Source organism: Cyrtonyx montezumae, unplaced genomic scaffold (assembly GCF_038088225.1).
Source record: "Cyrtonyx montezumae isolate F1298 unplaced genomic scaffold, pur_monq_1.0 scaffold_5, whole genome shotgun sequence".
Lineage (NCBI taxonomy): Eukaryota > Metazoa > Chordata > Aves > Galliformes > Odontophoridae > Cyrtonyx > Cyrtonyx montezumae.
Window position 1 is genome coordinate 3,725,314 of NW_027072056.1, and position 27,680 is coordinate 3,752,993.

Consider the following 27,680-nt stretch of genomic DNA (forward strand, 5'->3'; position numbering starts at 1 on the left):
GTCACTCCGCATCGTGCTCCTAACAGCAATCTTGTCATCTATATGCTAGCTCACATCTGAGTGAGACTGAGAGATAGCTCGATGCATTTGTTGGAGTATCTGCATTGCATAAAAATAAAACGTAACTTTCCAAGTTGCATCCTTGTAATTTTACATGCATGCCTTTCCTTCCTTCTTTCAGTGAGAAAAATATATTTTTTTTTTCCTGGATATTCTGCATCTTTCATTACCTTGTGTACCTCCACCTAACCACCACTTAAGGGTTTCATATCTAAATTAAACATTCCTGTGCCTTTCAGCCCCTTTCCAGTTAAAGCTGGCAGGAGTGAGAGCATACCACCCATTTCTTTCTGTCCCTCCTAAGAACAATGAGGTATTTAGAAGTGTTTATTTATCCCCTTGAAGTTGGGCAGGTGCTAGGCTGACCAAAGTGACCCCATCTCCCAGAAAATCTGGGTGCTGCCGAGCTGCTCGGGTAGGGCAGGAAAATCCATTGGTATTCCAGCTAGGAAGGATCAGTAAATGCTTTAAGCAGATGAATCTGGTTTGAGAACAGCTGTCTGGCCTATCCTGGCAAGGGGAACCTCCCTTGTGCTTTGCATGGCTGCTCCTCCACATTAGCACAGTGAAAGAGCTGTCTGTTAATTAATTCTTTGCTGCTTGTGAGGTACCTGCATGGAGACCTCGCTGCTTTCCTGCAGGATTTTCCCAGGTTTTAGAGCAACCTCTCCTCAGATCTGGTCAAAGTTTGCTTTTGGAAGTGGAAACAGTGGATTTTTGATATACACCCCTGCATCTACACACAGATCTTTCTAACATGGTCATGGATGGTGTTGGTGTAGCAGTCGTAGCACCTACTCTAAAGAGAACTGAGTTGTCTGCAAATTAAAAAATATACGTATAGTAGATGGAAAAGAGAAACCCTGGGAAATCTGACATGGTAACACTGCCCTCCCAACAGCTGCCCCTCAACAAAACACCTCATCATTTGGGATTTTTCTTGAGCTCAACCACATACAGGCTGCCCAGGGAGGTGGTTGGGTTGCTGTCCCTGGTGGTGTTCAAGAAACATTTAGACATTGTACTAAGGGACATGATTCGGTGGGGAAATCCTGGTGGTAGGTGGATGATTGGGCTGGTTGATCTTGGAGGTCTTTCCCAACCTTGGTGACTGATTCTGTGACATTTGTCTGTAGTGATGGCAAGTACTCCTACGTAGTACAAGTTTAGCTGAGCAGCAAAGCTGCCAGCTTTTATTCATGACAAGAAGAGAACAAATGAAAACAACAATTTGAGGTCATAAAGGCATTTTCTTTTGTTTTTAATATTCAAGTAAAAAAAAAAGCAACCAACAAAACAAGATTAAAAAAAATCCAGCATGCAAATAAAATGCAAAAATCTAAGTCTATAGTGTGAAATGGGGAAAAACACGCTGAAAAGAGTAAGCACTTTTAAAGAGGACAGGATTCACCTCTGCACAACTGAATCGGTCTCCTTTCAGAACAAATCCATAAAACAAGTGCTGGTTTAAATGGAAGTCAATACTGACACCAGCAGAGGCAGTTATTTATCCAGGCAGCATCAAGGACCAGAGTACTCCTAGGACTCTGTTGTGGCCAAGACCACCTTGTTGGATAGAAGCTCTTCCCATCTCCCTTCAAACATTGGTCATCTCCAGTGACCACCAGCCCAGCTGCTGCTCATGTCACTCCCTCCACCTCTTGCTGAGCTTCCTGAGATTCAGCCTCCCCCCTTCTCCATATGACCTGTGCTGGAGATGTCTCCATGCAGTGATGGAGATATGATGGTGATGGATAACTGATGGTGATGGAGAGCTGGTGAATACAGTCTGTGCTCACTGGGAGTACTGGTGTTAAGCAGGATGGCCCATCCTGGTATTCCACAAGCCACAGGAGATGCTAGCTGGAGAGGGAGACCTACCAGAGGTCAGCTCTAACTTTGATGCTTCCAGAATGTGAAGCAAGCCAAGGGAACATCAGTGTTTGGCCAAATCAAACTTGTCAGCAAATTCTTGGCAACTTATAATTGTTACAAGTGGGACAAGAACCCATTGCAGAAGTCTATCTAAGTAAGGCTCCTTTGGAGGTTTTGGACAACTGTTTTTCCCTAACTTATCTCTCAGTGCCCTTTGCTCTGAGGTGTTCTCCTAGACCACTGGTGTCTCTTCCTCGTACCCCTTCAAATAAACATCCTCTCTTGCAGGCTGGCTAGAAGAGGCAGTGTCTCAGTAAGGACTTAATCTTCACATCATTTGGAGAAGAATTAACACAGAAAGTCCCGATGTTAGTGCAGAGTTTCACATCTAATGCTCCCTGGGATTCCTGCTCAATTGTAACTCTAATTAATTCTAAATGAGAAATTCTTCTGGTTTCATTAACGATGACATCTGCAGGAACCCTGGTCACACACAGAGGTTTTCAGCTATTGTATCAAATATCTAGCATGGGAATAACAATGGATTATATATATTCCCCAATGAGATCAGAAGAAATAAATACACTTTGGTATCACGGGTAATAGCAAATGTCTAAGTAACATAAATCAGATTAAATATCACAGCAGATTAGCACTGTAGTACCACCAGCAAAATAAAGGTGTGTCTGATTAGAAAAACTGCCAGGAAGGAAAATGTCATGAGTACTGGTTCAGTATGCATTGGCCATAGCCAATGGGACACAGCTTTTCTTACAATACACAACAAAATAATACATAGGACTTCCAGACTGTAATTTCTGCTGTTCATAATGTGTTTGATTTGGCTTCTTAAGAATTCAAGGCTTTTTTGTATGCAACATCATTATGTACTTTTCAGCCACAGACATCCAAGTGACTGTGTTTTGACTATAAACTCTATCAGGGTCATCGCTAAATGAGAATTTAAACCTATTAGAGGGAATAATAGATGGCACAAGGCAGAATCCTGCCCCTGACTGTCAGTGTTTGTATGTAAAACATGAGGAAACAGTTGTATTCTGAGAACAGAAAAAAGACATTACTTTTGTTACAGGCTTCCTCATGATGGGTGCACCAGAAGGGAGCAGAATAAAAGAAACACGGTTAGGGAACCACTATTGAGTAGGGGAAAAACAATAGAAAAAAATCCTATTTACAGACACCTTATTCATGTATACTTAACGTGTTTAAAATGAAAAATGTTCTATAAAATATAGCACATCTCAAGCATAGGAGGTCTACTAGACATAGTCGTATTTTGAAGGGTATGAGCGTCCTGCATCCTCACTCCGAGGAGCTTCTTCATACCCTGGACCCTTCCTAATCTTCGTTTCAGGTTCATACCCTGAACCAGCCTTATACGGTCCCGTTCTGTAGGAGATATTCCGTCCTGATGCATTGTAGGACACTGCCTTGTAACTGAAACAGACAGGAAAGATGGCATTAGCCACTGGAGGCACTGTGTCTACCCAGTGTTGCACCTTCTGTTCCCATTTGCTGATGGATTTCAGGCAACTTTTAGTGCATCATCAGTTGCTGCCCACTGAACTTGCTCAGAGCCAACCATCCATAGACATGCTATAGGGCTCTCTCATGTGTTCTCATAAATTTATACTTTCTTCCTTGAGTAAATCTTTGTCTGAGTGAATGACTTGCTTGCAATAACCAACAGTGTAGGTGTCCAAAGCCCTGCCTGAAGTAAATCATAGCACAGCTGATGCATTCTTCACTTGATGGTGATCTGTTACACCATCTGCAATCAAATCTGCAGTTAATAGGGCCGACCTAGCCGGCACGATGCGAGTGTTAGAATGGTTTATTGGATGTTCAGGGTGATTTCTCCTACCTCATATTTGTTTTCAAGTCATGCAGTTAGGGAAGGGAAATGGCCACTTGTGACCCATTTATACAAGGCAAGCAGATGTATCATCTGCTGTAACATCTGCAATGAGGGCATTATGCCTAGGCCTCTCTTATGATGTGCTGGATGCATGCTATCCTGACATCCAAGGCTTCACACAGTACCTTCCTGTGTCCACCACACCAGACTTACCGGGATTCTTCTGGAATCATTCCTTTGCAAGCAAGGCACATCATGATGCCTCCCACGAGGGCCAGGCCACCCGCCACCCAGCCAACAAAGAGGGCTGAGCCAAAGGTGTACCTACAAAACACAGTAATGTGTCTGATTAATGCTGTCACAGTGGTCCAGGCTATTTCTTCTGAAACACTGAAAACTCTCTCTCTCTCTGATCCTGCTGAAGTTCCCATGAATGCGGCTCCACCTGCAGAACAGTCTTTGATGGGTTCCCCAGTCCCTTCTTGAGCTGCATGAACACAGACATCCCACTCAGTTTTCTTGGACAAATTATCCTTATCTCAAACACAGAGGTTTGTTGAATCTCCCATGTCCTGGGACCAGACTAATACGCACCCAGTGTTTGTTGATCCTTTGATTGCCCCGTGCCCTGCTCCTGAGCCAGATGAGCACCTACCTATTCTGGACATTCTGCATTCCCTGGTACATGTTGGTTGTGGACATCCAGAAGTTTGTGACCAGCATGTTGGCAAACACAGACACTCCAGTGATGGCACACAGACCTGGGATCGGACAGAAAGGTGGTCTGAGACCCACTTAGCAAAACTTGGTTTTTTTTTGGGTGGCACAGCCTGTTTTCATTTCTGCAACAATTTCTACAATTTCACATTCCAGAAGTTAGAATAAAATTTTACACTATAAAACTCCAACTCGTACCAGCAGAAAAGCCTGTAGAGGTGCACGATACCTGGCTCAGTCCTCAATTTCAGACACTAAGCTTTGTGTATGAAAGACACACCTTACTTACCAGCAATAATAAACATGATGCCAGAGGTCAGAGTCATATTGGCCTTTGCAGAATCCTCCATGGTGCCAATTCGGATGCACTTCATAGCAAAAATGCACACAAAGAGGCCAAGGATCCCCAAGACTATGCCCACGATCATAAGGGCCCTCACAGCCTGAAACATTGCTGCAAAACAAATCAACAAGAGCCATCACAGAATTGTTGGAAGGGACCCTTAACGGTCATCTAGTCCTACTCTCCTGCAATGAACAGGGACACCTAGAGCTCCATCAGGTGCTCAGTACCCCATCCAGCCTGACTTTGGGTGTCTCTAGGGTCAGGGCATCCTCCACCTTCCTGGGCAACCTTTGCCAGTCTCTCACTGCTCTTACTGTAAAAACCTTATTCCTTATGTCCAATCTAAACCTCCCCTCTTTTAGATTGAAACCATGTCCCCTGATGCTATCACAGCAGAGCTCTGCTAAAGAGATGCTCATATTCCTATTAGTTCTCAGCGTAAGAGTGGATATTTAACATTCCAGGATTATGCCAGGTCCTTTATTTAAACACCGAAAGAACCTCAAACTGTACTATTGAAAATGTCACAAGTTTTTTCCCACATTTCAAAGTGAAATAGAAACCTTATTTTCTTGGTTTAATATGTAAGGATTTGTTTGTTTTATCTATCCCTGTATTTAAGTGCATCTCTGCTGCACCTGTAACATACATCGCACTATTGCTGTGTTGTTGCTTGGTAGATCCAGTTTAAAAAGCAGGAATTGTTTCATAACTGAAATGACTGAGAAAGCATGTGTTTTCCCCAAGCAGCAACGAGCTCAGACAGCTCCACTCAGATATCCATGGTACTTCCAACCATCCTGTGAAGTAGAGTTCCAAGTTTTCCTGAAAAACGCTGCATGCAGACCAAGGGATAGCAACAATGCTTTGGCAAAGCATCCAGATTGTGTTGCTTGGTTGAAGGCAAGATGAGATGCTCATGAGCATCTCGTGTGTCATGCTCATGAGCACTGCTGACCATCAGACCAAAGGCAGCAACCACAGCACCTAGCTTCCTCCTAGCTCAAGTAGAAAAGAGGAAAGCAAAGGGAAACTTGAACCTTTTAAAGCAAAGAAGTGAAAGAAAAAGACCAGGCAGCACAGTTTTCTAATAAGGTGGCACATATCTCAACTTGCCTACAATCCGGCACTCCCCAGCCTGGCAGAGAAAGAAAGGCAGCAGTGCTGGCAGAGCACCGGGAGAGGGTTGTCGAAACTAATTCAAGGGCTGTTGTGACTTGGCCAGAATACTTTGCAGCCTCTTCTTTTCCTCCAACAAGCTCTCATGACCCCGGGTTCAGCTTTGATAATCCCTCAGCATACCCGTAAACCATACCAGAAAGATGATGAAAGCTTATGAGTGATCAAGAGGAGCAGACAACACATCCTCCATTCCCAGCACCTGTGTTAACCCTGCCTGTCACCCTTCTGCTGGGCTGGACAGGAGGACAGCAGCACTCAGGTGTACTGTGTCAGGTTCCCCATCTGGAGCAGGAGGAGCTGGCGCAGGAGAGGAAGGAGCAGACCTCCTGGCTTTACAAAGGGATGGAGAAGAGAAATGTTTATAAACTCTCCCTAGGATGGCAAGGTGGATGCTGCAGTGCCTGCATAGATCTCTTTGCTGATGGAGGACCCTGAGCTTGAACAAAACCATGCCGATGCCAAAATGAATGAACCAGCCACTAACAGGAGCTACGTTACTTTTTCCCATCTAGCAGTCCCACTGGGGCTGCTGCTCTTATGACTCAATTTGCCCTTATCAGCTGATAAGAGTGCTAACGAGCCTGGGGTTTTCAATCTCCCATTCATCAGCCCCCAGGTGCAAGCTCACTAGTTATTATTCATTGGAGAACAAGAAGCTGGCGGATATGCCTTATCAGCCCTCAAAAGGTGTTCGTGCAGCACCTGATGCAGAACAGAAAGCTGTAAAGAGAAGAAAATCACAATACTCTTTGTCTTTACAGTCACTGAAAGTTCTTTCCAATTGCTTTGGTTTCAGGACAGCAGGGGCTGATAAGGCAGAGTAGATACAACGGATCCTGATTAACAGTCCTTGTAGCCCTCAGGATCTGTCCCCAAGACAGTCTTATGTTCCTGAGGTGTTTCCAACAGACCTTATGATCTTTAGGCACCATCACTACAGTGGTCTGAGCCCTTAACGAAGAGGTGATCTTAAGCCAAGACCTCACAGATATCGTGGGCTCCCAGTAGAGACGTTCCCATTGCTTTAAGTGCCCCTGGAAGGACAGAGCACCTCCTGCAGAGACAGGACTTCTGGAGCATCAGAGACCAAGTGTGATGGATAGCAATTGAAAATGGGCAGCTGTGAAAAGTGAGAGAGGGAAACTGCAGGGACACAACACGGGGCAAAGCAATTGGCAGTGGCTCCTCAATGTGAGTGCCACATGGCTGATGTGTACATCATCTTTGTTGAAGGGATGGGAAGGAAAAGAGAGTGCTGCCAGCTCTGCTGTGGCATTAAGCCCCTTCACCTGGATCATGGGACCTGAAGTGAGGGCCTTTCGTAATGAGAGCACAGCAATGTCAAGTGGATTCTGGCAGCCGTCAGAAGTACTCCAAACAGAGCAGCTTTCAAAGGGCACTGACTTCTGATAGAAGAAAGGAGTAGAAGGTCTCAGACAAACAAAACAGGAGACTAAAGAAAAAATTTGTACCACGAACATGAGTTAGCATACTGCTCTATGGTTAAAGCTAAGCATGGAAATGACCTGCCCTTCTTTACTTACATACTTTGCATGAGATACAGCTGTGCGTGATACCTGGATACATAGAATTGTTCATTTTGCACGCTCAATTTCCACACAAAGCGATGGTGTGCACAGAAAGTTTCATAAAATCAACCCCATAGACAAGTAAACATATGCTGCATGGTACCTATGTTTCCTAGTCCCGGGTGGAAATGAAGAGCTGTCTTTTCCCCTAGTGTTGCTGTGAGGAGGAGAGGTTAAAAGCACCTTAAGGTCTACTAAGCTAATCTTTCTGATACTAATGCAGAATACAGAAGTGGAAAAGTAAGCTCATTGCTGATTAGAATCAATGGAATATTGAAACATAAGCAGAAAAATAAGATTTTTAAGTTAACCAAATTCAAGCTGGGCCATTCCTGATTTATGTTTTAAGGTATTCATCAATCAACTAAATAAGCACAGATAATAAAAGAGGCAGAATTTCTCTATGGTACAATAAAAAATGCCTGTGACCATCATGCATGTTTCCTTGTTACTATATAACAGAAAGAAAGGAAAGGGAAAGGGGAAGGGGAAGGGGAAGGGAAAGGGGAAGGGGAAGGGAAAAAAGAAAGAATATGGACAACCACTTCCAGTGCCCTGGTCTTCAGCAGAGCTTTTGAGCAGGGTACCAGGCAGCCATGAGGATACAGGCCTGAGAGCCTGCATTCTGTTTTCTACTACACCACTCAGTAGATGAAAAAGGCCTACATACAATGGTGCTTGCTTGCACCGAGAGTGAAAACCATGCTCAGAACTGCAATTACTCGCTGGCAGGGTACAGGTGCAGTAGGTCATAGGGAGGCATGGAGAGCCAAGCTGGCAGCTACCATGGCACACAACCAGCTAAAGAGCACAGGATACCCTCAACAGCAGTGGGGTGGGAAAACATCTCCTTTTATACATGACACTGAAGAAATAGCAAGCAATATAGAAAGTAGTACCCTTCTACAGCCTACTACAGCAACCACCATAAAACTCAATGTAAAGTGACTGAACACACCTCTGCACTCCTTGCCTTACCTACTCTGCCCAGAGCAGCTTTCTTTTGTAATCTTGTTATAAAAAATATTTCATTTGTTTTTGGTAGAATGCATTATTCTGATAACAACGCAAGAACTGCACGCAGCTGCTTTCCTTCTGCTTCAATTCAAAGGGACAGAATACCCACAGGTCTAATATCCTCACATCAGTAACGGAGCTGAACCCCATGGCACTCATCCAGAAATCACCTATGCACTCTCCAGGTTGTGACCTGCACCGAACAAAGCTATTATTTTCGCAGCAAATACGCACATATTTTTACGCTCGTACACTGAGTAACCCAGAGATTTTATTCCTTGCAAAGTGCTTTAAGATCGCTGTTTCTGGTTTTTTTTTTGGGGGGGGTGCAGAGCAGCTCCTGGGTTCAACCTGGTGCATTTTTGCCCTACCTGGCAGCCCAAGAATGGTGAAATACGGCCGGCACTCTGTAAAGCCGGAGCTCTGCCGCACGCAGCTCCTCCACAGTCCCTGATATTGGAAGACGGCCGTCACCGGGTTGTCGTACAAGTCCTGTGTGCTCCACATATCCATGGCAGTGGACATGATGCACCCCACAACGCCCAGCGATGAGACAAGGAACCCCATCACCTGGCAGAGGGTCGTGGACATGGCGTCTCCCCTGGTGAGAGGAATGAGACAGCCCCAGCAACGCCGCAGACCTAATGCGAGCACCGAAGTCCTCCTGCCTGCACCGCCAGAAGTGCAGCAACCCTTATCAGATGCTTTCCATTGAGCGGTGTGTTTGCTCAAAGTGTTTTTGCAAGATAGTCCAGTTTCACTCTCGCTGAGTTGGTTCGTGCTGGCAGGGCCCGAGATAGGAGCCTTTGTCCTTTAGAAGTGCTTGTCCTTCCCTGGCTGTGCGGCCACGCTCGGTCAAGTGTTGGGAAACCCACTTGGAGCATTAACTGTGCCCTACCAAAACCCTCCGCTGCCCATCGGGCTCCTGCTGTGTGTTTGGAATGGTGTGAGCACACTGAGAGGGACAAAGGAAGGAGAGCACTGCTGGGGGAGCTCAGCACTCATAGCCCTGGCTGCATCTTTCTCTGCTTTTGCAATGGAGTGGTAAATCTGCCACTGGGACAAGATAGGGACTGCTCTATTGCTTGTTATCCATGCACAGTGGTAGATAGGGACACTGGCAGTGAGCTCAGTGGGAGGACAAGGGGCTACTGGCTTGACCCAGAGAACAGAGAAGTTGCTGCTCCTTGCAGCCTCCATGAGCATCACTGAGTCTTAACACACACTCAAGAACCCACAAGTGACCCAACGAAGTCCCCCCACATATATCTCCTCTCTACCATGTCCTCAGCACCACATATGAAATCCATGTGTGAAAAGGAGGAAAGAAGGACACAGGGAAACAGGACACAAGGACACAGGACTACATTAACTAGAGCAGTAGTCCTGGAAAATGGGGCAGGGGATAGAAGAATTAGGAAACGATTGTCTTTTCACACAGTGGAGAAGTGCTGGGCTCGGGGCTGTAATACATCTCCACTAAAATGGATGTATTATACTCCACTATCAGTGGAGTGCAGAAGTACAAAGACCCTTCAGAATTCACACTCATCCCTTCTGATCCAAGCCCCTGCTTTGAGATTTACTTCAGCCCCAACCTATAAACACATTCCTCCTTTATCCAAGCCTATAGCACTCCATGCCACAGACACCATCAATACAACTGCCTGGTTGTGGAGCTGCATGAAAGCATCCAGGCAGGGTGGAGAAGCTGATTTCTGTGAGTAGCTGAGTTACACTGGGGTCATTGCACATCAGCTATTGCTTCTGCCTTCTGGAGAATGACCACCAGGAAACTTCCTTTGCTTTTGGGAATGTGCAGAGTGCTGGACAGCAGACAGGAATGCTTTTTCTGGTAGCTCCTCCTGAAGCAGGCAAAGCTCTATTCATATCTCTCATAGAGCTACAAATCACAGCCACCAAAGCTCTCCTCAGGTCAGGAAAAAGATGTCATTTCTTCTGGAAATTTTATTTGAATTTAGTCATTTCTACTGAATTCAGAGGAAAAAAAAAAACAGAGAGAGAGCTAGTTTCAACATATTTAAAGCACAAATGTTGCCAGCAAAAATGATGGCATGAATGAAAAATAAAGAAATGAGTACTCAAGAATCAGGGATGGTAGGAGCTGGTCTCTCTGACTGAGGGAGAGGACATGCTCATAGATACACCTTGTGTGGATTAACTCATTACAAAAAATCAGGGCTAGGAGCAGCAGGAAGCCAGAAGGATAATAAGGCTAAAACAAGCAATGTAGCCAACTCTCCACCCCAGGTAGGTGGGGACAGAGGAAAGAGATGGCCTCCCATCCTGTTGTCCCCATTCCTGAGCATCATCCTAAAGGAGCTGTGAACCCAATCCTTCTGCTTCCTAGAAGGACTGAAGGATTTCTCTTCCCTTTCATGTTCCAGGACCTGCTTTTATCTTTCTGCCTCAAGTCCACATCGCTCTTTTTCCATGCTTCAAACCACAACCCAAGAACTGACGTTCCTCTGGGACATAACTCCTGCCCTCAAGGTTGGTGTCCCCCTGCAGCATTTGTGTACAACAGCTTTCTGGGCTGCAGAAAAAAAAAATAAGACCCAAGGGCTGCTCACAGCTAAAGATAACCTTTGAATGGGAAGAAAAAAAGTGGGGGGAATGCAAAAGGCCAATAATGTTTTCCAGATTTTTTTCCCCAAGGAAAGCTCCAGTCCCTTGGTGGAGTGGCCTTCCTGCACTTGCTTTGCTGGGAGGGGAACAACCACTCCTTCCTCTGATCCTTTCTGCTGGTTTCAGCTGTGTGCAGCTGGGGCAGCAATTAGAGTCAACAAGAAAATTCTCTCCACTACATCTCCACTATTTCACGTCCCCAACCCCCATCTCTCACTCCATACAATCCATCAGATTTTCCCTATTTGTGCCCTGACCTCATGCTCTGCTACCAAGCAGTGCTGGCTCACTAAACTTTCCTTGGGGATGCAGTTTTCTCCTGCTGATGGGGGAATGCTATTTCTCATACTCATCATTTAGGGGTTTCAAAACCCCCACGTGCACAGAGAAGCCCCACAGGACTATCACCAATAGCCTCCAGTTGTGTAAAAACGTTTGGATGAACCCATCTGCCTCTGATTTTGAGGGCTCAAATTGAACCATGTCTCTGAAGAGTTCTAACCAGAGCAGAATTACACGTTTTCACTCAGCTTCTCACACATGCTCCCTCAGAAAATGAGGCTGAGCAAGCAACTTCAGTAACAAAGGTTGTACTGCAACAAATGAATGCCCAGCCACGCTCCACACTCCAGACAATGCTGTGTTTGAAGGATTTTTGCTTTTTTTGGAGAGGTTTCTATTTGCTCATTGCTAAGCTTATTGCCTAAATTGCTATCCAGCCAACCCAGTGTTAGCTGCTTGCCATTCATTTCTCATGCTTTGATCAGCATTGTGCTTGTAAACATTGGGGACACAATGCTCCCACAAACACCTTCCTCAGTATCTGTAGCAAAATTCTGGACAAAAAGCCGCAAACCTGTTTTCCTGGCTCATATTCTCCAAATACAGTGTGCTTGTTTCTGAGCCACTCGTGACAGAGAAAAAATTCCCTTTGCAAAAAAAAAAAACAACAACTCATGGTGCCATTTTCTCAGCACCCAGCCCAGTAACAAGCACTAACTGGAACAAGTTGACCAGAAAAGTTGTGGATGCCCCATCCCTGGAGGTGCTCAAGGCCACGTTGGATGGGGCTCTGGGCAGCATGACCTGGTGGACAGCAACCAGCCCACAGCAGGGACTGGAACTCAATGGGCTTTCAATTTCCTTCAAACCTAAGCTGTTCTGTGATTTTGTGATTCTGTAACCTGGTGGTTTTATCTGAGCTGTTGGCTCAGTGCACATCCTGAGGAATGGTTAAAAGTGACAGAAACCTGTAGAGCATGTCTCAGTGTCTTTACCACCTGAAACACATCTCCAGCCACTCTTGACAAATAGGCCAGTGGTTGAAAGGTGGAAGACGCAGAGCATGGACCTGTTGGAATCATAGAAGCACAGAATATCCTGAGTTGGAGGGGACCAACAAGGATTGTGGAGTCCATCTCCTGGCTCCACTCAGCACCATCCAAAAATTCAAGCCATATTTCTGAGTGTTTATGAGCTGTTGTTCAGTTTCCAGCAAGTTGGCTTAATGCTTTGGTCAGAGGGCTGGCCATGCTGTGCAGTAACGATGAGCAGTATCTGAAGAAGGGACATGATGGAAAGACTTCTCTTGCAAAGACCTAACTTCCCACCAAGAAATAGAGAACAAGTTTTTCCCACTCAGAATGTGGGAACACCTGCAAAGGGATACCAAACTAGGAAAAGGAAAGCTACTTTTTGACCACTCCCCTCTTCGGATCATTCTTGCTTTATCTACCCAGGCGTCAGACCTGGATTATCTCAAAAGTGTTCACTGTGCCCATTGCAACTCCTGAATGTTATCACTGCCTCTCCCCTAAAAATCACCTACAGCTCATATTTACTTTAAAAATTGCAAATATAGCTCACACCCTGCCAGTCAGTTCCAACTTATTCAGAACGAAACAAAGCTAACCCACCCCTTTCTTTCTGTTCTGCCATTTTTCTGACGACCACAGCCACCAAAAGTATGTGGCCCACCTGTCTGTAGCCTAAGAAGGGCTGACTGGCCTTCTTGAAAATCAGCAGGGAAAGGGAGTCATGGAAACACCATCCTATTTTGGGTGTACTCTACCTACTCTACCCTCCTGGCTTTCAGGTGGTGCAAATGGATTTTGGAGGTCCCTCAGCAGAGCTGAGGTGCATGGAGCTACATCTTTCCCTACAAGCCAATGAGTTGTAACACAGCCCTGCATCTCAACAGCCTCCTGCAATTTACTTGTGCTTCTCTTCTGTCCCTCAGACCAGTTCCTGTAGGACAGTTTTCCATGTCTGTAGTATTTCTGTGGTATGAAGGCGCAAGACAGTAGGTTATATCAAGTCCCCAGGCCATTGAGGACACCTGCATTTGTCTTTACATGAAGGTAGTTAGAATGGCAGATATTTCAAAAAGTAGAGAAGAACCAACTGAGCTAAAGGACTTAAAGCAGTAAGCAGAGCTTTGGAGGGACTTTGCTATGGTCATTGCCAGTGGAGGACGGTCACATAGCAATTAGCAGTCCCCATCTTTACAAATGTCCATCAATGCCAGGGAGGAGAGCTACTGTTTCCTTGGCCAGTGGGCTGCTCAGTCTCCAAAGAAGAAACAAATAGAGCGAAGCTTTTGCAAAGGCTATGCCACAAAATGTGTGTTGGTTGTATATAAAAAAAGAAAACCTTATCAGAATGTCATTAATTGGAAAAAAAAAAAATCTGAGACACAGAAAGCCCTGTGATAGCATAGAGTTTATGACAAGTCCAAATGAACTTTGAAAGGGTGAAGAAAGCCCAGAATGAAAGCATGCATGGTCACGAAGAGTTACCAGCTACAGAAGTTTAATGGGGGTGCTCTCAGACTCCAAGTTTGCTTTTGGAAAAGCTGAAATATTCTTATTTTTAAAGTCAACAGCCTTTTGTTCCAGAGTCGAGAAATATCTCAGCTTTCTGGAAGGTCAGAAGGGGCTTTCCCTCAAGAACTAAATGCCCTTTCAGAAATGGTCAAACAACTGTAGCTGAACAGGTCTGGACAAAAGAGACTGGGAAGATTACTGACCAGGTTACTGTTGGTTGATAAACCAGTAAGTTTAAAACTCTTCTTTTAGCAGAAAGTGTGACTTCTGCAATAGATGACACGATCAGCTTTACCAGCGCTTAGCTACTACAACTTCCCTATTATTTAGTGTTCAAATTCAGATCATGTCCTCCAGACAATCACAGTAAGGACTGCCCACACACCAAAGCAAGCAGCGAAAAATAATAAGAGAAAGCAAAACCAGAACAAACAGGTTTTGATCTCAAGTGACATATTTCACCAGAGACTGACTGTTTATAGCCAAGCAGCAAGGCAAAGAGCCATAAACTACCTGTGTTATTTCTCATTTTCATCTATTATCTTGATTTTTCCTCAATCGATTTGAAATTAAAATTCCCAACTAAATTGAAGATAGATGATGGGCAAGACAAGTTTAATCTTTGCTGTGGGAAGGAGGGATTGAAAAAAAAATTCTTCAGAAACCAAAACTTCATTGATGTACTCAGGTCACCTCGTTGCTTTGCCAGAGTCCTATTATTTTTATTCACTCCAGCACTATTGTTCCCAATATAAATTGCTATTGTCAGAATAATAAATAGAGGTTTATAATGGAAATGCTGACAAACCATTAACTACGGTGAGGTTAGAAAGGGGCATTTAATGGAGATCCAGCATGGTTAGAATAACACACGGTGGCAATCCACTTAAATAATTTCTTAGCAAATTTGATCTTTAGCATCACTTTTTGCCCCTCTTCTGGCTGGGATACAGCTGCCCTTTGCTGAGGGAGACAAGATGCCCATAGGATAAATACAGGGCTTGGAGTCCAGCAGCGTGGAGCTTATTTTTGCACCAGCTTCTCCAGAGACTGGCAGTGTCAGGTGATATATAACAGGAAAGGAAAGGGGGGAGAGCATAGAGGGACTTTAGAAAAAGAGCTAGCCCTGCTCATTAAAAATAAGGAAAAAAACACCTCTCTTTGTAGGACATGCTCCATGGACCCTATATGACAAGCAGATCTCTGTGAATCCCACATTTACTAGAGGATTTGGGAGGGGTTGAGCCATTTCCAGCAGCTGGCTGGATAAATACGGGAAATTTACCCCCTGTGATTGCTGCATATTTGCATTTTAGGATATTAATACACTACAGTCAGAGGACAGGGGGCTGGGACGTACAAAAAGGGCAGTGCTGGGATTTTTGAAGGTGTTTTGAAACAATAACAGCAACAAAAATAACCCAGATCACAAGAATTCTCCCGTTTCCCCAGTGATGAAAGCAGTTCTCAGAGCTGAACACTTGAATAGTTCAACTGATCCTGTTCAGTTTTGCTAAATGCATGAATCCAAGCCCTACTCAGACATCCCCTTTGAACGTCATCCTTAGTTCCCTTGTACGTTCTGCAATTCTTGGCTTTTTTAGGGACTGTGTAGCTGGATGCCCAGGCAGGATCAGACTTGTGTCCTCCTAGCAAAATGCATGCCTGCTTCCTGTACTTTGAACAAATGAGGACGTTCAAAGACACAGAATGACATGGTTCCAGCAGATGGGAGATGCTGGAGATCCCTGGCACTTAAAGGTCCTGAGTATCCATGAAGCTGATACTGGTTGAGAACAAGGATCCAGAGATAGATGAAGTGGTAATACACCCATTTATGAATACCTCATGCTGGTGTCTCAGAACACGGCCACACTGGGTTATACTGGATACATTTGCCTGTGAGCAAGGCCATTTTTGTGCACAGTGCTCACTCCTATTTTAGGAATACCATTTTGCAGAATTTCTGCAATATCTGCTGATATAATTGGCTTCTTCCCTTTGCTGTTTTGTCAGAGCACAGAGAGCAGGTGGATAGAACAGCCCAAGTGCCCCTTTCCTTGGTGCATTAAAGTGAGAAGGAAATCCTGACAATCCTGTCATAATTGCCCTGGATTCTCTGGGCAAAACTGGGATGAGAATGATACCCACAGAAGGAAAAACTGTAACTGAAGAAGAATTAGTGAGAAATTCAGCCAGGTGTTGTTAGCCCATACAGAAAGGTGTTGAGTTAAACCCTGATACGGCTCCTTGAAAAGGGCATTCTCCAATCCCAAGAACATCTGTGTTTCTGATGAGAATCTTCACACACTGTGCAGCTGCATGTGAGTGCTATCCAAGTCAGCCCCAGTGCATTGCCCCAGCACCTAAAGTGCAGTCAGCTGTAACGAGCCTTCACAAACCCCAGCTTGGTTGAGATGAGGTATCTCCATAGGACCTATCTTCCAAACACAGCCATGGACTCACGTCCCTTTAAGCTAAAACCTGGGATCCCCTCTCTCTGCTCTGAATATCACCCGCGCTCACCCACGGCACTGGGCAACCACGATGTGAGGCAGCCGTGCTCTGCACCAACAAGGCCTACCTGGCAGCCCCAGGATGGTGAAATAGCCACGGCACTCAGTGAAGCCGGAGCTCTCACGGACACACGTGCGCCACAGGCCCTGGTAGTTGAACACCGCCGTCACCGGGTTGTTGTACAGGTCCTGGGTGCTCCACTGGTCCATGCATGTCGACGCGATGATTCCTCCTATTCCTAAAGCCGATACCACGAAGCCCATGGACTGGCATATGGTGACGGACATGGTGCTGGTGGCTCGCTAGGCAGGTCCTCAGTGTGCACAAGCCTCCACAAGCCGGTTTTGGGGCAGGCAGCCAGGGCAGAAGGGACTTTTAGCTGGAGGCACAGCCTACGTCATGGACGGGAGTCGGGAGAGGCCTGGCTTGTGCCGTACAAACCTACCCTTTCCCTTTATCTGTTTCGGTGAGATAACTTCCCTCACCCGGTACCAAGGGCTGCTGGTTGCACACAGTGTGAATGCCTCGCTCTCTGTTTACCTTCTTCTTCGAAGCAGAGATGCAGACGACGTGAGCAGACGGGGACCAGTGGGTCCCTTTGAAACAGCCAAGGGGACCTTCTGCAGAAACACCTGCATGCCCCAGGAACTCAGGCACAGAGACACTTCAGTCAGATGTCACAGATACAAATTATGGAGAACCTAATCCTTTTCTGGCAGGGGTGATGCTTCTAAACCAAGCAGGGAGGCATTTACTAGCATTCTTTCACCTGGGGTTGTTTGCAAATATATGTAGGACAAAGCTCTCAACTGAGCTCCACGTGGCTGTGGAGCACAGAGACCAGGATCAGGCTCAGTATGGCTGGAGATGTGCCACCTCACCACACAAATCAGATTTACTCCCAGAGACTGGCAGCCCATGTTGCATTGCCCAGACTACTGCCTCTTGCTGGGCCAGACTACTGCCTCTTGCTGCTTCAAAAGCTTTAAGCTAAGGATAGTTTGTAAAAGAGGACAATATATCACAAAGAGCAGGGGTTCAGATGGAGCTCAGTGAGTGGTGAGGTCAGGTTGGGTCCCAGAGAAGGGCAGCAGTTACTGAAGAGTGAATGGCATGAACTTAAATTCTGCTGTGAGAGGAACAGGGAGGGCTCAATCTATTGCTTGACCATGCTTGGCAGACAGCCTAAGGGAACAAAAAGATGGAAGCAAAGGCGTCCCCTCATTCTTCATTGCTTTTTCCCTCTCATACAAATCTGAATTTGGACCTGTTTGTGTGGATGAAGAATTAGGATAAAGCAGCTACGGCACTAGGTATTGCTTTAAGACAAGAGCATCTAGAAGATCTGTCCTAGAGACCTGTATTTTTTGGGGGGGCTAATGTCCTTTGTGCCCCTATTGCTGTATTCCCCAGTATTCTGAGCCTTACCATGGGCCTGCAAGCTGGGGATATTGCAGGAGAGCTGCTCGCAGCAAAGGAGAGGATTTGGCAAGCCTAGCCTTGACAGTGCTAGGCTCACACAGTGCACCTGTGGGCCCAGGCAGGGTCCTTCAGAAGAAATGGAACTAAAAGGGACCTTGAAATGTCATCCAGTCCATTCTCATGCTTATAGCATAGCAACATTATTTCCCATAAAGCTTTGTCCTGCCTTTGGCGAGCATCCATGAAGGAGATGTTGTTCGCACCTAGGATAATTTATCCCACTTTCAAACTTCAATTTTATCCTTAATACTGAATTTTGTTCCAAACTCTTCATGAAAATCAGTACCCCTAATGACACAACAGAAAGGGAGAAGATGACTCTGTGTGTCTCACCGGCAGTCCACTGGTTTAAACATTTTATTACCCTGCTTTCCTTGTTTTCAGCATAGGTGAATCATGTTCATTTTCAAAATTGACCCTTTTTGGACATAGCGATACCCAGCCCTGGTGACACACCTCAACTGCTGCATGTCGTGGCTGTAGTTACTCTTGGTATCAGTCAACAGAGTTAATCACGGAAAGCTTTCCTGGTATCGCATAGCCAAATATAGAACATAAAACTGGAGTGCAAATACACTCACTGTGTTTGTCACAACCAGCATTGCCTGGCGACAGGAAAGGCCCATGGCAGATGGAGATTGCTTTGAATAAATTGAATAAAAGCTAGATTCGCCTTGCATCTGATCTACCCATGAGGCTGGAGAATGTGTACTTGTAGAAAAACTATACGCAGGCAAAGGAGTAGATCTTAGCTAAGTCATCCTTCCATCTGTTTCAATGCCTCTGCCACTTTTACAGCAGCCTCAAGAACCAGGTGCGTGGGTAGCACTGTTCACAAACAGAATCAACTTCGCTGCAACCAGAAGGACAGTTTTATCTACTGACCGTGATAAAATCCATTTTACCACGAGAACAGTGAAGGATTGAACTCCTTCAACAACCTTAAGCCTACCAACTTGATGTGAGAGTACCACTTATTTTCCTGTTCAAAGCTCACCAGCACCTTTAATGGCTGTTTCTTGCTCTGAAGTGCCATCCACAACTCTCTCCCAGATTATCCAGCAGAATCCATCGCCATCCTGGGCTCTTGCTGCTGCTGCTTCCCCATCCCTGCCCACCTTTCCCAGCACCTCTCATCTGAGCCCTTCCTCCTCAAGTTCCCAGCACTGTAATCAAGCACATCCTGCCCTGCTTGGGTTTCCCATAAAAGCCTATTCCTAGACAACGTTTTTTCCCAAGCCCTAGGGAGAACTGAGACATTTTCCAGTGAACAGAGGGAAAAGGAGGCTTGGTATGAAAGGCAGGCACGTTTTACCAGTTTAAGAGAGCGGAATGAAAATACCAGTAGAAAAAGAAAAACAAAAGGAAGGATGTAGGGTGGATTTTCTCCACTTTCTGTACTTAATTTGAAAGGAAAAAAAAAAAAAAAAAGACAACCTTCCCCCATTCTTTTCCCTAGATCTGTTCAGATTTTGGCTGTAAAACCAGCACGTTTTTTATTTCTAAAAGATGACAGCCTAAACCACTTCAGAACAGTTGTCACCTCCAGTGTGAAAAACTGCAAGAGGCAAAAATATTTCCATAAGGTCAAAGATTTCACAGCATCTCCTCTCCTGATAAAAAGAAGTGCCCAAGAGCTGAAATCTGAAGAAGCTGGTCTGGCTTTAGCCATCGCTATTGCCCCAAAGAAGGAAAATCCTGGATCCTACCCAGAGCCAATAGCCCTTTCCCACCACCAGCACCCACTCTCCATCTTTGAACTTCACAGTCCCACTGAATCTCCTTCCCCCAGCACAGCAGTCAAGTCATCCTGAATACAGGATTCGTCCCCGCCAAGGAGGACGCCTTGTCTGCTTAATTATTTTATTCATAAGTCGGCCGAAACTTCAAAGACATCTCGGTGACCTATCTAAAGCTAAGTGAATCCCTCACCCCGGAGGAGACTCACTCTTCTTGATCCCCCTGGGGAGCTGGGGCTGGGTGGCAAAGGAACTGCGGGGAGCGATGTTCAGCCGGACAATGAGAAACACATTGACAAAGTGTTCACATTATTGGCTGATAGGTCTGCATCAGTCACTCATTCACAAGCACAAGGTCTAAATTGCAGAACCAATTAACGGCACTAATAGCCCTTGCCTGAATTAATCTTTGAGACAAAAGAGGAGAGAAGTGGAGGAGCTATTAGCAAATCAAGCTGTACCATCCCTGCTTTATTGCGGGAATCTAAGTGTCTGTATTTGGCTATTATGAACTGACTGCAATTACAGCCCTCATTTAAAATGATTAAGTGGTTATAATTATTTTTCAATTAAAACTTAGATCTTCCATTTATACAACATTGCAGGCTTCAATTAAAGTCCTTTTTCCTCTTCATTTTTTTTTTTTTTGGAGGAAGAAAAGTACCACTGTGCCAAAAGAATCTTGCATCGTTTCTACCCATTAAGAGCCAAATAAAATGCTAATAATGCTTTTGTTTGCAGTTTGGCCTTTCTGGCCCTGCTGAACTACATGGCAAACGAGATTAACTGCCAGAGTCACCACCTGTAGCACCTGCTAGAGGTCAAAAAACGAGCTGGGAAAGAGGTATAGGCCTCGGGTGCTTCTATGAAACAAGATATGGCCAAGTAAAACTTAAGTGAACTATTTTCAGGGTTATGCACACAGTAGTAAAAACTATTATCTTGGAAAGAGTTTGAGTCTGGGTTTGAGTTTGGGTTTGGGGTTGGGTTTGCGTTAGGATTTGGGATTGGGTTTGAGAAGCAAGGGGGACTCCATCTGTCCATATTTTTGGAAGAAACAAACTTACTTGGAAACGCAGAACTGGAGCTGCAACTGCTGGCGAGCTTGGGATGGGTTTCCTGAAAGTCTGGTTTTAAAAAGCAGTCTGGGAAGAGGGAAGACAAAAATTTCATATTTGGATCTTGAGAAGTGGAAGCTTTTCTACTTTTAACTTCAAAATGGCATTTATCTTTCTAACTTTACTTAGAGGAACATAATTACTTTTAGAGGAGGAAAGAAAAGAGAAGGATGTGTTTGGAGTTAGGCTTAACTCAAGACCCTGGAGGGAGATGACCCAGTGAGTTCAGTTTAGGACCTCAGGCAGAGGCCACTGCAGGCAAGGAAAGACAAGAAACAGGAGACAGGTACACGGCATCTTGTCTCACCAACACCAACAAATGCTAAGTTCAGGCGCAACCAACTGTGCAACTAAACGCATTCCTGAGCAGTGACATTCTCCAGAGCTCAAAGCATTGCAGGGAAGGATCCGGGCGCTGCCAGAAACAACAGACATAGTTACCTTTTATTTGGTGGCTTTGAGTGACAACAGAAACTGCACAGGTATTCTGGAGTGCAGGTGGGAGCATCCCCAGGGATGAGCTTCTACAAGCACATAGAGCCTTTTCACAATGCACTTGGCCATAAATCTATGTTCCAGCTGACAGCCAGCCTACGTTTCCTTTCTTTCCCTGCTTTGTGTCGATACACCTTGTTTTCCCACCTTAAATAATTTGTTATACAGATTTGTATATAGATACAATATGTGCCACTTCTGTTACCTTTCTTCTAGATGGCATGGGAATTAGCCTTTCACGACATGAATCATGCTCTCTAATCTCATATCATACTTGTTGCACAACTTCAACCTCCTCCAATGTATTTATTTTTGTAGCTCAGTACGAAACCTTCCCCTTGTGCTGACACAACAATGAGGTTGCATATTCACCTACTTAAAAGCCAGGAAATGCAGAAACTGAGGTTAAAAGTAGAAGAGAACTGTGACATCACATATGCGTGTTGTGGCACCCACTCAGACCCTACAATCTTCAAGTGAAGAGTACTCCTTTAGGAGGTCACTGTATGTGATGTGCATAAGGACTTCAGAAGTGATGAGGCTAACAATTCAAAGCAATACAGTGTACTGGAGCCTGCTGCCTGCTCTTATTACTATACTGAAAATAATCCATGACAAATCCATGATGATTGATTGACAGACGATGTTAGAGGTCTTTTCCAACCTTAATGATTCTGCAGCTGTATGGTTCTACGGTTTCTTTCCATTTTGAGACACCACTTCTCACCAGCATGTGAGGAGGTCCCTGGTGCAAGTGGGTGAATTACTGAGATAGCATCTGTGCATGTGCCAACCCCATCATCCTTACATATGAGAACACCATATTAAACCCACTCCGCCAGCAGGAAGAGGGTGATTTTTAACATCTAAAGCCCGAACAGATGGTGAATTTCTTTTGTGGCCAGAATCTCAAGGCTCGGATGCATCTTTCACAAACAACATTTCAAGGCTTTCTTCTCCAAACCTTTGTTTTCTTCTTATTGCTTTGACACCAGCAGATTCCCTCCAGAAATGCAGGAATTGTGCTTGCAATTGATACAGCCCCAGCTTTCTCAAGACCTTAAAGCCTGGCACTGAAGAGAACAATTGTGTCTGTCTCCATTTTCTTTGGACAGACAGAATTTGCTTTGGCAGTGCTCCTCAGCATTGGTGGGCAGAAAGCATCTAGGACACACTTCTAAATTGTCCTCTTTTTAATTTGCTTTTTCTTATGCTTATTTCTTAATTCCAAGAAAGCCTTTGTGGGCCAGATTGGAGGACCTCTTTCAAGGTGCCTTTCCGTCTTTTATTGTATTGCTCTGGATAGGGAAAAAAAATTTTTTAAATTAAAAAAAAGGGGAAAAATTAAAAAAGAAGAGGATTTTACTGATTTTGGAGTGAATAACAGAAAGAAGATGCAACATGTGAGGAATGAGGGGTTTGTCCCTCTATGGCTTCAGCAAAGCCTACCCAGCAGTGGGGGTGAGGAGCAAGGAATAAACTTCCATGCCACCCTCTGCATTGCCATGAGGACTTACAAATCATCTTCCACCCTTGAAGCAGATTTCTTCACCACCCAGGAGTTTAGGAGATATGGATGTGTCACAAGGAGCTTCTTGCAAGGGAGGAGAAGCGTTTTCCAGCTTACTGTGGGACATGCCTGCAGAGTCCTCATAGGGTATGTTTGTATTTTGAACTCATCAGCAATGATTTTTATTCAAACAAACAAACAAACATTCAGATCTATCCATTGGCCTTATGTGTATCTGAATAATAAAGTCACGAATAAACATACAGTTTCCCTCAAGAAAAACACACTTTCTCTCTTTGCTTTTGTCTTCCTGGCATCCTTTGCTGCTGTCTCCTGCTCTTTCAAGGACAGCAGATAATCTCTCTCTCTGCCTCCCTTTCTCTTTATAAAGAAAAGGTACTGTTTTCTATCTGAATACTTTTTACAACTCCATTGTTGAGTAAATTTTGCTGGAAAAGCAACAGAAATGGAGCTGGCGCATAGTTCTGGGATGCAGAGTATAGATTCTCCTATGCAATGCTCTCCCATTTCATAGGGTCATATGGAGTCTAATGAATACAGGATGCTAATATACAAGAGAAGCTTTAAGAGCAGATACTAAAGTATTGCATCAGCTGCCAGCTATGAGAGCACCAAGGGTGTGAGAGGCAGCATCCTATCTCTGGCTCTATCATTGTTTCAGAGTCATGCTGAGGACTTTGAAAGCTGGTGAAGCTTTTGGAAAGGCTGGGAGGGTCCTGGAGAAAGACTCTCTCGCAGATAACATTCCTCGTCTCCTCCTTTTCATTAGGCAAACCAGGGCAAAATTCCATGTTTCTCCCTGGTCGTTTGTTTGGGTTTTTTACATTCATAAAGATAGCTTGTTTTTTCCCATCCTACTTTTAATCTGTACTTTCTTATGTACATCCCACCATGCCCCCCACTGCCACATCTCCACGGCTCTGGTGCACCTCCATCGATGGTGACCCCACCACCTCCCTGGGCAGCTGTGCAGAGCCTCACTGCTCTTTCTGAGTATAAATGCTTCCTGACACCCAGCCTGAACCTTCCCTGGCACAACGTGAGGCCATCCTCCTGCTTTTCTGTCTATGCTGGTGAGATCGCACCAGGCTCAGGCAAAGCAGCGCGGATCACAGCCACAGGATGGCAGCAGAAACTCATCGATGGTCCCCAGCCCCGGTCCTGGCTGAAATCCTCTCCTTGCGGCTGTGGACTTGCTATGATATAGACAGTAAACGGAATCGTGTCATTGCCTGCAAGAATCTTCTGAGCTTTTCCATGCAGAGACCTGCTTTGGGGTCCCAGGGAGGTGGCACGGAGGTAGAGGGTGGGGGCACACACACGTGTCCCACATCATATGGGTTTCTTCAGCGGGACATGGGCATCCCTTCGGGGTTAACCGGTGGGAGAACTTGGCTACGTCCAGCTTTCTAGCCCATTTCAGATTCAGTGTTGCTCTTCCTTCCTTTTTATTGACATGTTGGGCTGTGCTGTCAATCAGGCAGCCCTGAGCACGCAGCTGGGCTCCTGCAAACCTGCTCATCAGAGCATTCTCCTGCTCCCCCTGTCTGTCCATTCTTCTGTCTTCCTCCAGCTCTCATCTGAAAGCCACAGACCACCTTTTGGCTACGGCACTCTGTTGATGCCTGATCCACATTCAGCACTTTCCATGGGCTTCTCTCTGCAGGAAGGTCAGTGTCTGAGTAGTGGGAGGGGAACTTGGCAAACTTCAGAGAATAAGTGCTACTGCTTCTACCCACACCCTTCTACCTGTAATAACAAGGCTATTTTTCCTCCTTTAAAAGGAAGATAACAGAAGTTTATGTAAGAAGCTGACAATGCTCCCAGGCTGACCGTGCTACTGCAATTTTAACTCGTGGTTTCTTTTTAACCCTACACTCATGTGGGTGGCAGGACCCAGATGTCTTGATGATTTCCACTTTTTAGCAAGATAGAGCTCGAGAGGTGTAACACCATTAGTACCATAGCTCCTTGCTCCTGAAATAAACAACACAGGAGATGAGCCAAAGAGCCAAAAGGGGAGGTGCAAGTTGATGACCAAGGGGTACTTCCATGATGGTCTTTCCTTAGCCAAATCTGGAGCCAGCACTGGGTTAATGCCTGGGAGCAGCTGGGAGGACAATGGTTAGAATGGGGTGACATGAAAAAGTCCCCAGAGGAGGTTTGAAGGAGCAGAGCAAAGCACAGCAAGTTGGGGAAGATGATATTCCAGAAGCTGGCAGATGTCCTTGAAAACCACAGCTTAATTAACTCCTTTCGTTTTAATAGTTTACTGAAGTTATTGTAAAGAGACCGAGGAGAGCACGGCTCTGGGACTGTCTTTTGGCTTCAGTGTCCCAGGGAGTTTGACTGGCTCCCTGCAGAGTTTATCTACAAAGGATGCCATGGGACTGTTCAACATAATTTAATCGTGAGTTTATCGTTTGCTGGCCTCCAGAATTCAGTGCAGGCTTTGCAGCATGCTTTAGAGGCAGGTAGCTAACGTATCTGCCAGTGCTAATTCACATCTCTGTATCATGCTTCTTAGTCCCTTTAGCACAAGAGATCTGCTTTCCCCCTTCCTTCAATTTAGCATTAGGCACCTGTGAGCAGAACTCCCCTGAGAAAGCCTCCTGCAGCAAACCAGGCTTCTTCCTACACACAAGGATGAATGAGGGTATGTGTCATAGCTGTAGGCATGATACTTTTTCTAAAGCTGTTGATTAGCCATTGAGCTGGGGGAGTAACAAGGAAGGTAACTGAGATGCAGTAGAACTCTCCTCCTACCCTTAGGGAGAAGAAATTCCTCAATTTCTTTCTCCAAGGAGAAAGAATAAGACTGTAGACATTTCAAGACCCCTCTGATGTGTCTACCACACTGCCTTGCCAATGGCATGAAACTGGATCGTGGAGCCGAGTCTGCCCAGGCTCAAAACCATCGTGAATCAATACTTATCATCATCTGTCAGAGCTGCTCCTACATCACTGTGAGCTGGGATTTTGTTCAGCTCATCATCACAGAAGTCCACCCCCATGCAAATCTAGTTGAAGCCTTGTTTCTATTGAACCAGAGCCCATATCTCCTGTTAACCAACATTATCATCAGCAGAAAGGCCTGACACTGAAAGGATGCAGAGATTCAACTAACCATGCCACTGAGAAAAGTAGTCCTGTTGTGATCCCTTTGATTTGGCCCTAAGAAATCCCATCAAAAGATGTGCTAAATTGCTGGCTCATAGGAAAATAGAAGTCATTTTATCCAGGCTTTAGGGAAGATATATTTTCCCCTTCTATGCAGTATCTAGTGAATCCATAAGTTAATTGTGATGTTTTGTAGATGAATACGATATCATACCAATATTTTTGCCAGTGGTGGGTACTTTGAGCTTCTTTCACTTGAAGGATACAAAACCAAGCAACATTATATCATTACACAGTTACCAAGGTAACTAGAGAGAAAGATAACGCTGGCTGGGGTTGCACACTTTGTGATCTCACTTCATTAGCTCATTTCTTCACGTCAGCTTGCTTTTCTGGCTTCATTTCTCCCTTTGCCTCGAAACCCCAGGAGAACAGTGAATCCACTAAGTCACATATGAGAAAGGTGATATTGCCCAGTGGCTACTTTGTAAGAGACAGAAACAAATGTGAACCATTCAGCACCGTAATTTAATTCTGAAAGATCCTCGCTCACTCTAAAAGGGGAATGAGGGAGGGGGAAGTTTGTCATGGAGGAACCAAGGATGCTGCTGTCCCTTTACCTTGGTGGCCCCAAATCCTTTTTCTTACACTCAGAAGACCTTCGTGTCCAGAAGTTGAGCCATGACATCTCTCTTCTTCCCATGCCAAGTGTTACTTCACTCTAGGGTGGTGCAAGAACAGTGGTGAAGTGGTCTGGTTGTGATGTGAGCTGTTTCTATTGTGATTTGCACTGGCACACTGCAGCATTAATGCAGGGTGGATGCTAATACCCAGACCAAAGGAAAACAAAACTGGGAATAGACCTGACATGCAGAAGAACACTGCACAAAGGTGCAGCAGCAAAGACACAAATCTCTCCCTAAAGGAATAATTAAGAAGCAGTTGGGAAACTGCAATGCATTATAAATAAAATGCAATTGGGAGCACATGGCTTGAGGATCGAGCACCTCTAACCATTTGGAAACAATGCTCTTCACTGCATTTTCCAATGCAATGGCAAGACAAAGTGTTAATACAAGAGTTATGATCCATTCTTTCGTTTGTTTGTTAGTTTATAACTTCAGAGCCTAGTATATGGTGTGGTAGATGATGGTAATTTACTTTCCAACAGATGTTATCCGATAATGCACATGCACAAATCTTCATGACTAGTGTGTAAAACCTGCACCTGATGGTGCATGTTCCCATCACTGTGGAAAGCAGAAATCAGAATAACCCTCAGAGTGTATCACAGAATCATAGAATGGCTTGGGTTGGAAGGGACATTAAAGATCATGAAGCTCCAACTCCCTGCCATGGGCTGGGGGCCCCCCAGTAGGTCAGATTGTCAGGGCCCCATCCCACCTGTCCTTGGCCACGTGCAGGGATGGAGCACCCACACTACTCTGGGCAACAGTGCCTGTGAAAACCATAGTGTTACTCTGAGGAAATTAATTGGTATGGGATGCGATGAAAAGGAGCACAGAGGAGGATGCCCAC

The 27,680-nt window shown here is 45.1% G+C and overlaps 1 protein-coding gene across 2 annotated transcripts; it reads right to left on the reverse strand.

The window, feature by feature from the left end:
* Positions 1–1,300: 1,300 nt before the first annotated feature.
* On the reverse strand, positions 1,301–16,943 carry CLDN18 (claudin 18). Of its 2 annotated transcripts, none has more exons than XM_065748170.1 (5): positions 16,724–16,943; positions 4,821–4,985; positions 4,470–4,575; positions 4,028–4,138; positions 1,301–3,393 (listed from the first exon to the last, which is right to left on the reverse strand). In XM_065748170.1, the coding sequence occupies exons 1-5, from the start codon at positions 16,941–16,943 to the stop codon at positions 3,216–3,218; spliced, it is 780 nt and encodes a 259-aa protein (XP_065604242.1). In that variant the 3' UTR covers positions 1,301–3,215. The 2 variants fall into 2 exon arrangements, with proteins under 2 accessions (XP_065604242.1, XP_065604241.1); XM_065748169.1 differs by lacking the exon at positions 16,724–16,943 and adding an exon at positions 9,037–9,346.
* Positions 16,944–27,680: the final 10,737 nt, after the last annotated feature.

What these genes read in the sequence shown, in the direction of transcription:
- CLDN18 (XM_065748170.1), bottom strand. Translation starts at nt 16,943, where the DNA reads ATGTCCGTCACCATATGCCAGTCCATGGGCTTCGTGGTATCGGCTTTA. An exon ending in ATGCAGAATGTCCAGAATAG is followed by an intron (nt 4,139 to 4,469) that starts GTAGGTGCTCAT and finishes TGTGTTTTGTAG; the next exon opens with GTACACCTTTGGCTCAGCCC. An exon ending in ATGATTCCAGAAGAATCCCG is followed by an intron (nt 3,394 to 4,027) that starts GTAAGTCTGGTG and finishes TGTCTGTTTCAG; the next exon opens with TTACAAGGCAGTGTCCTACA.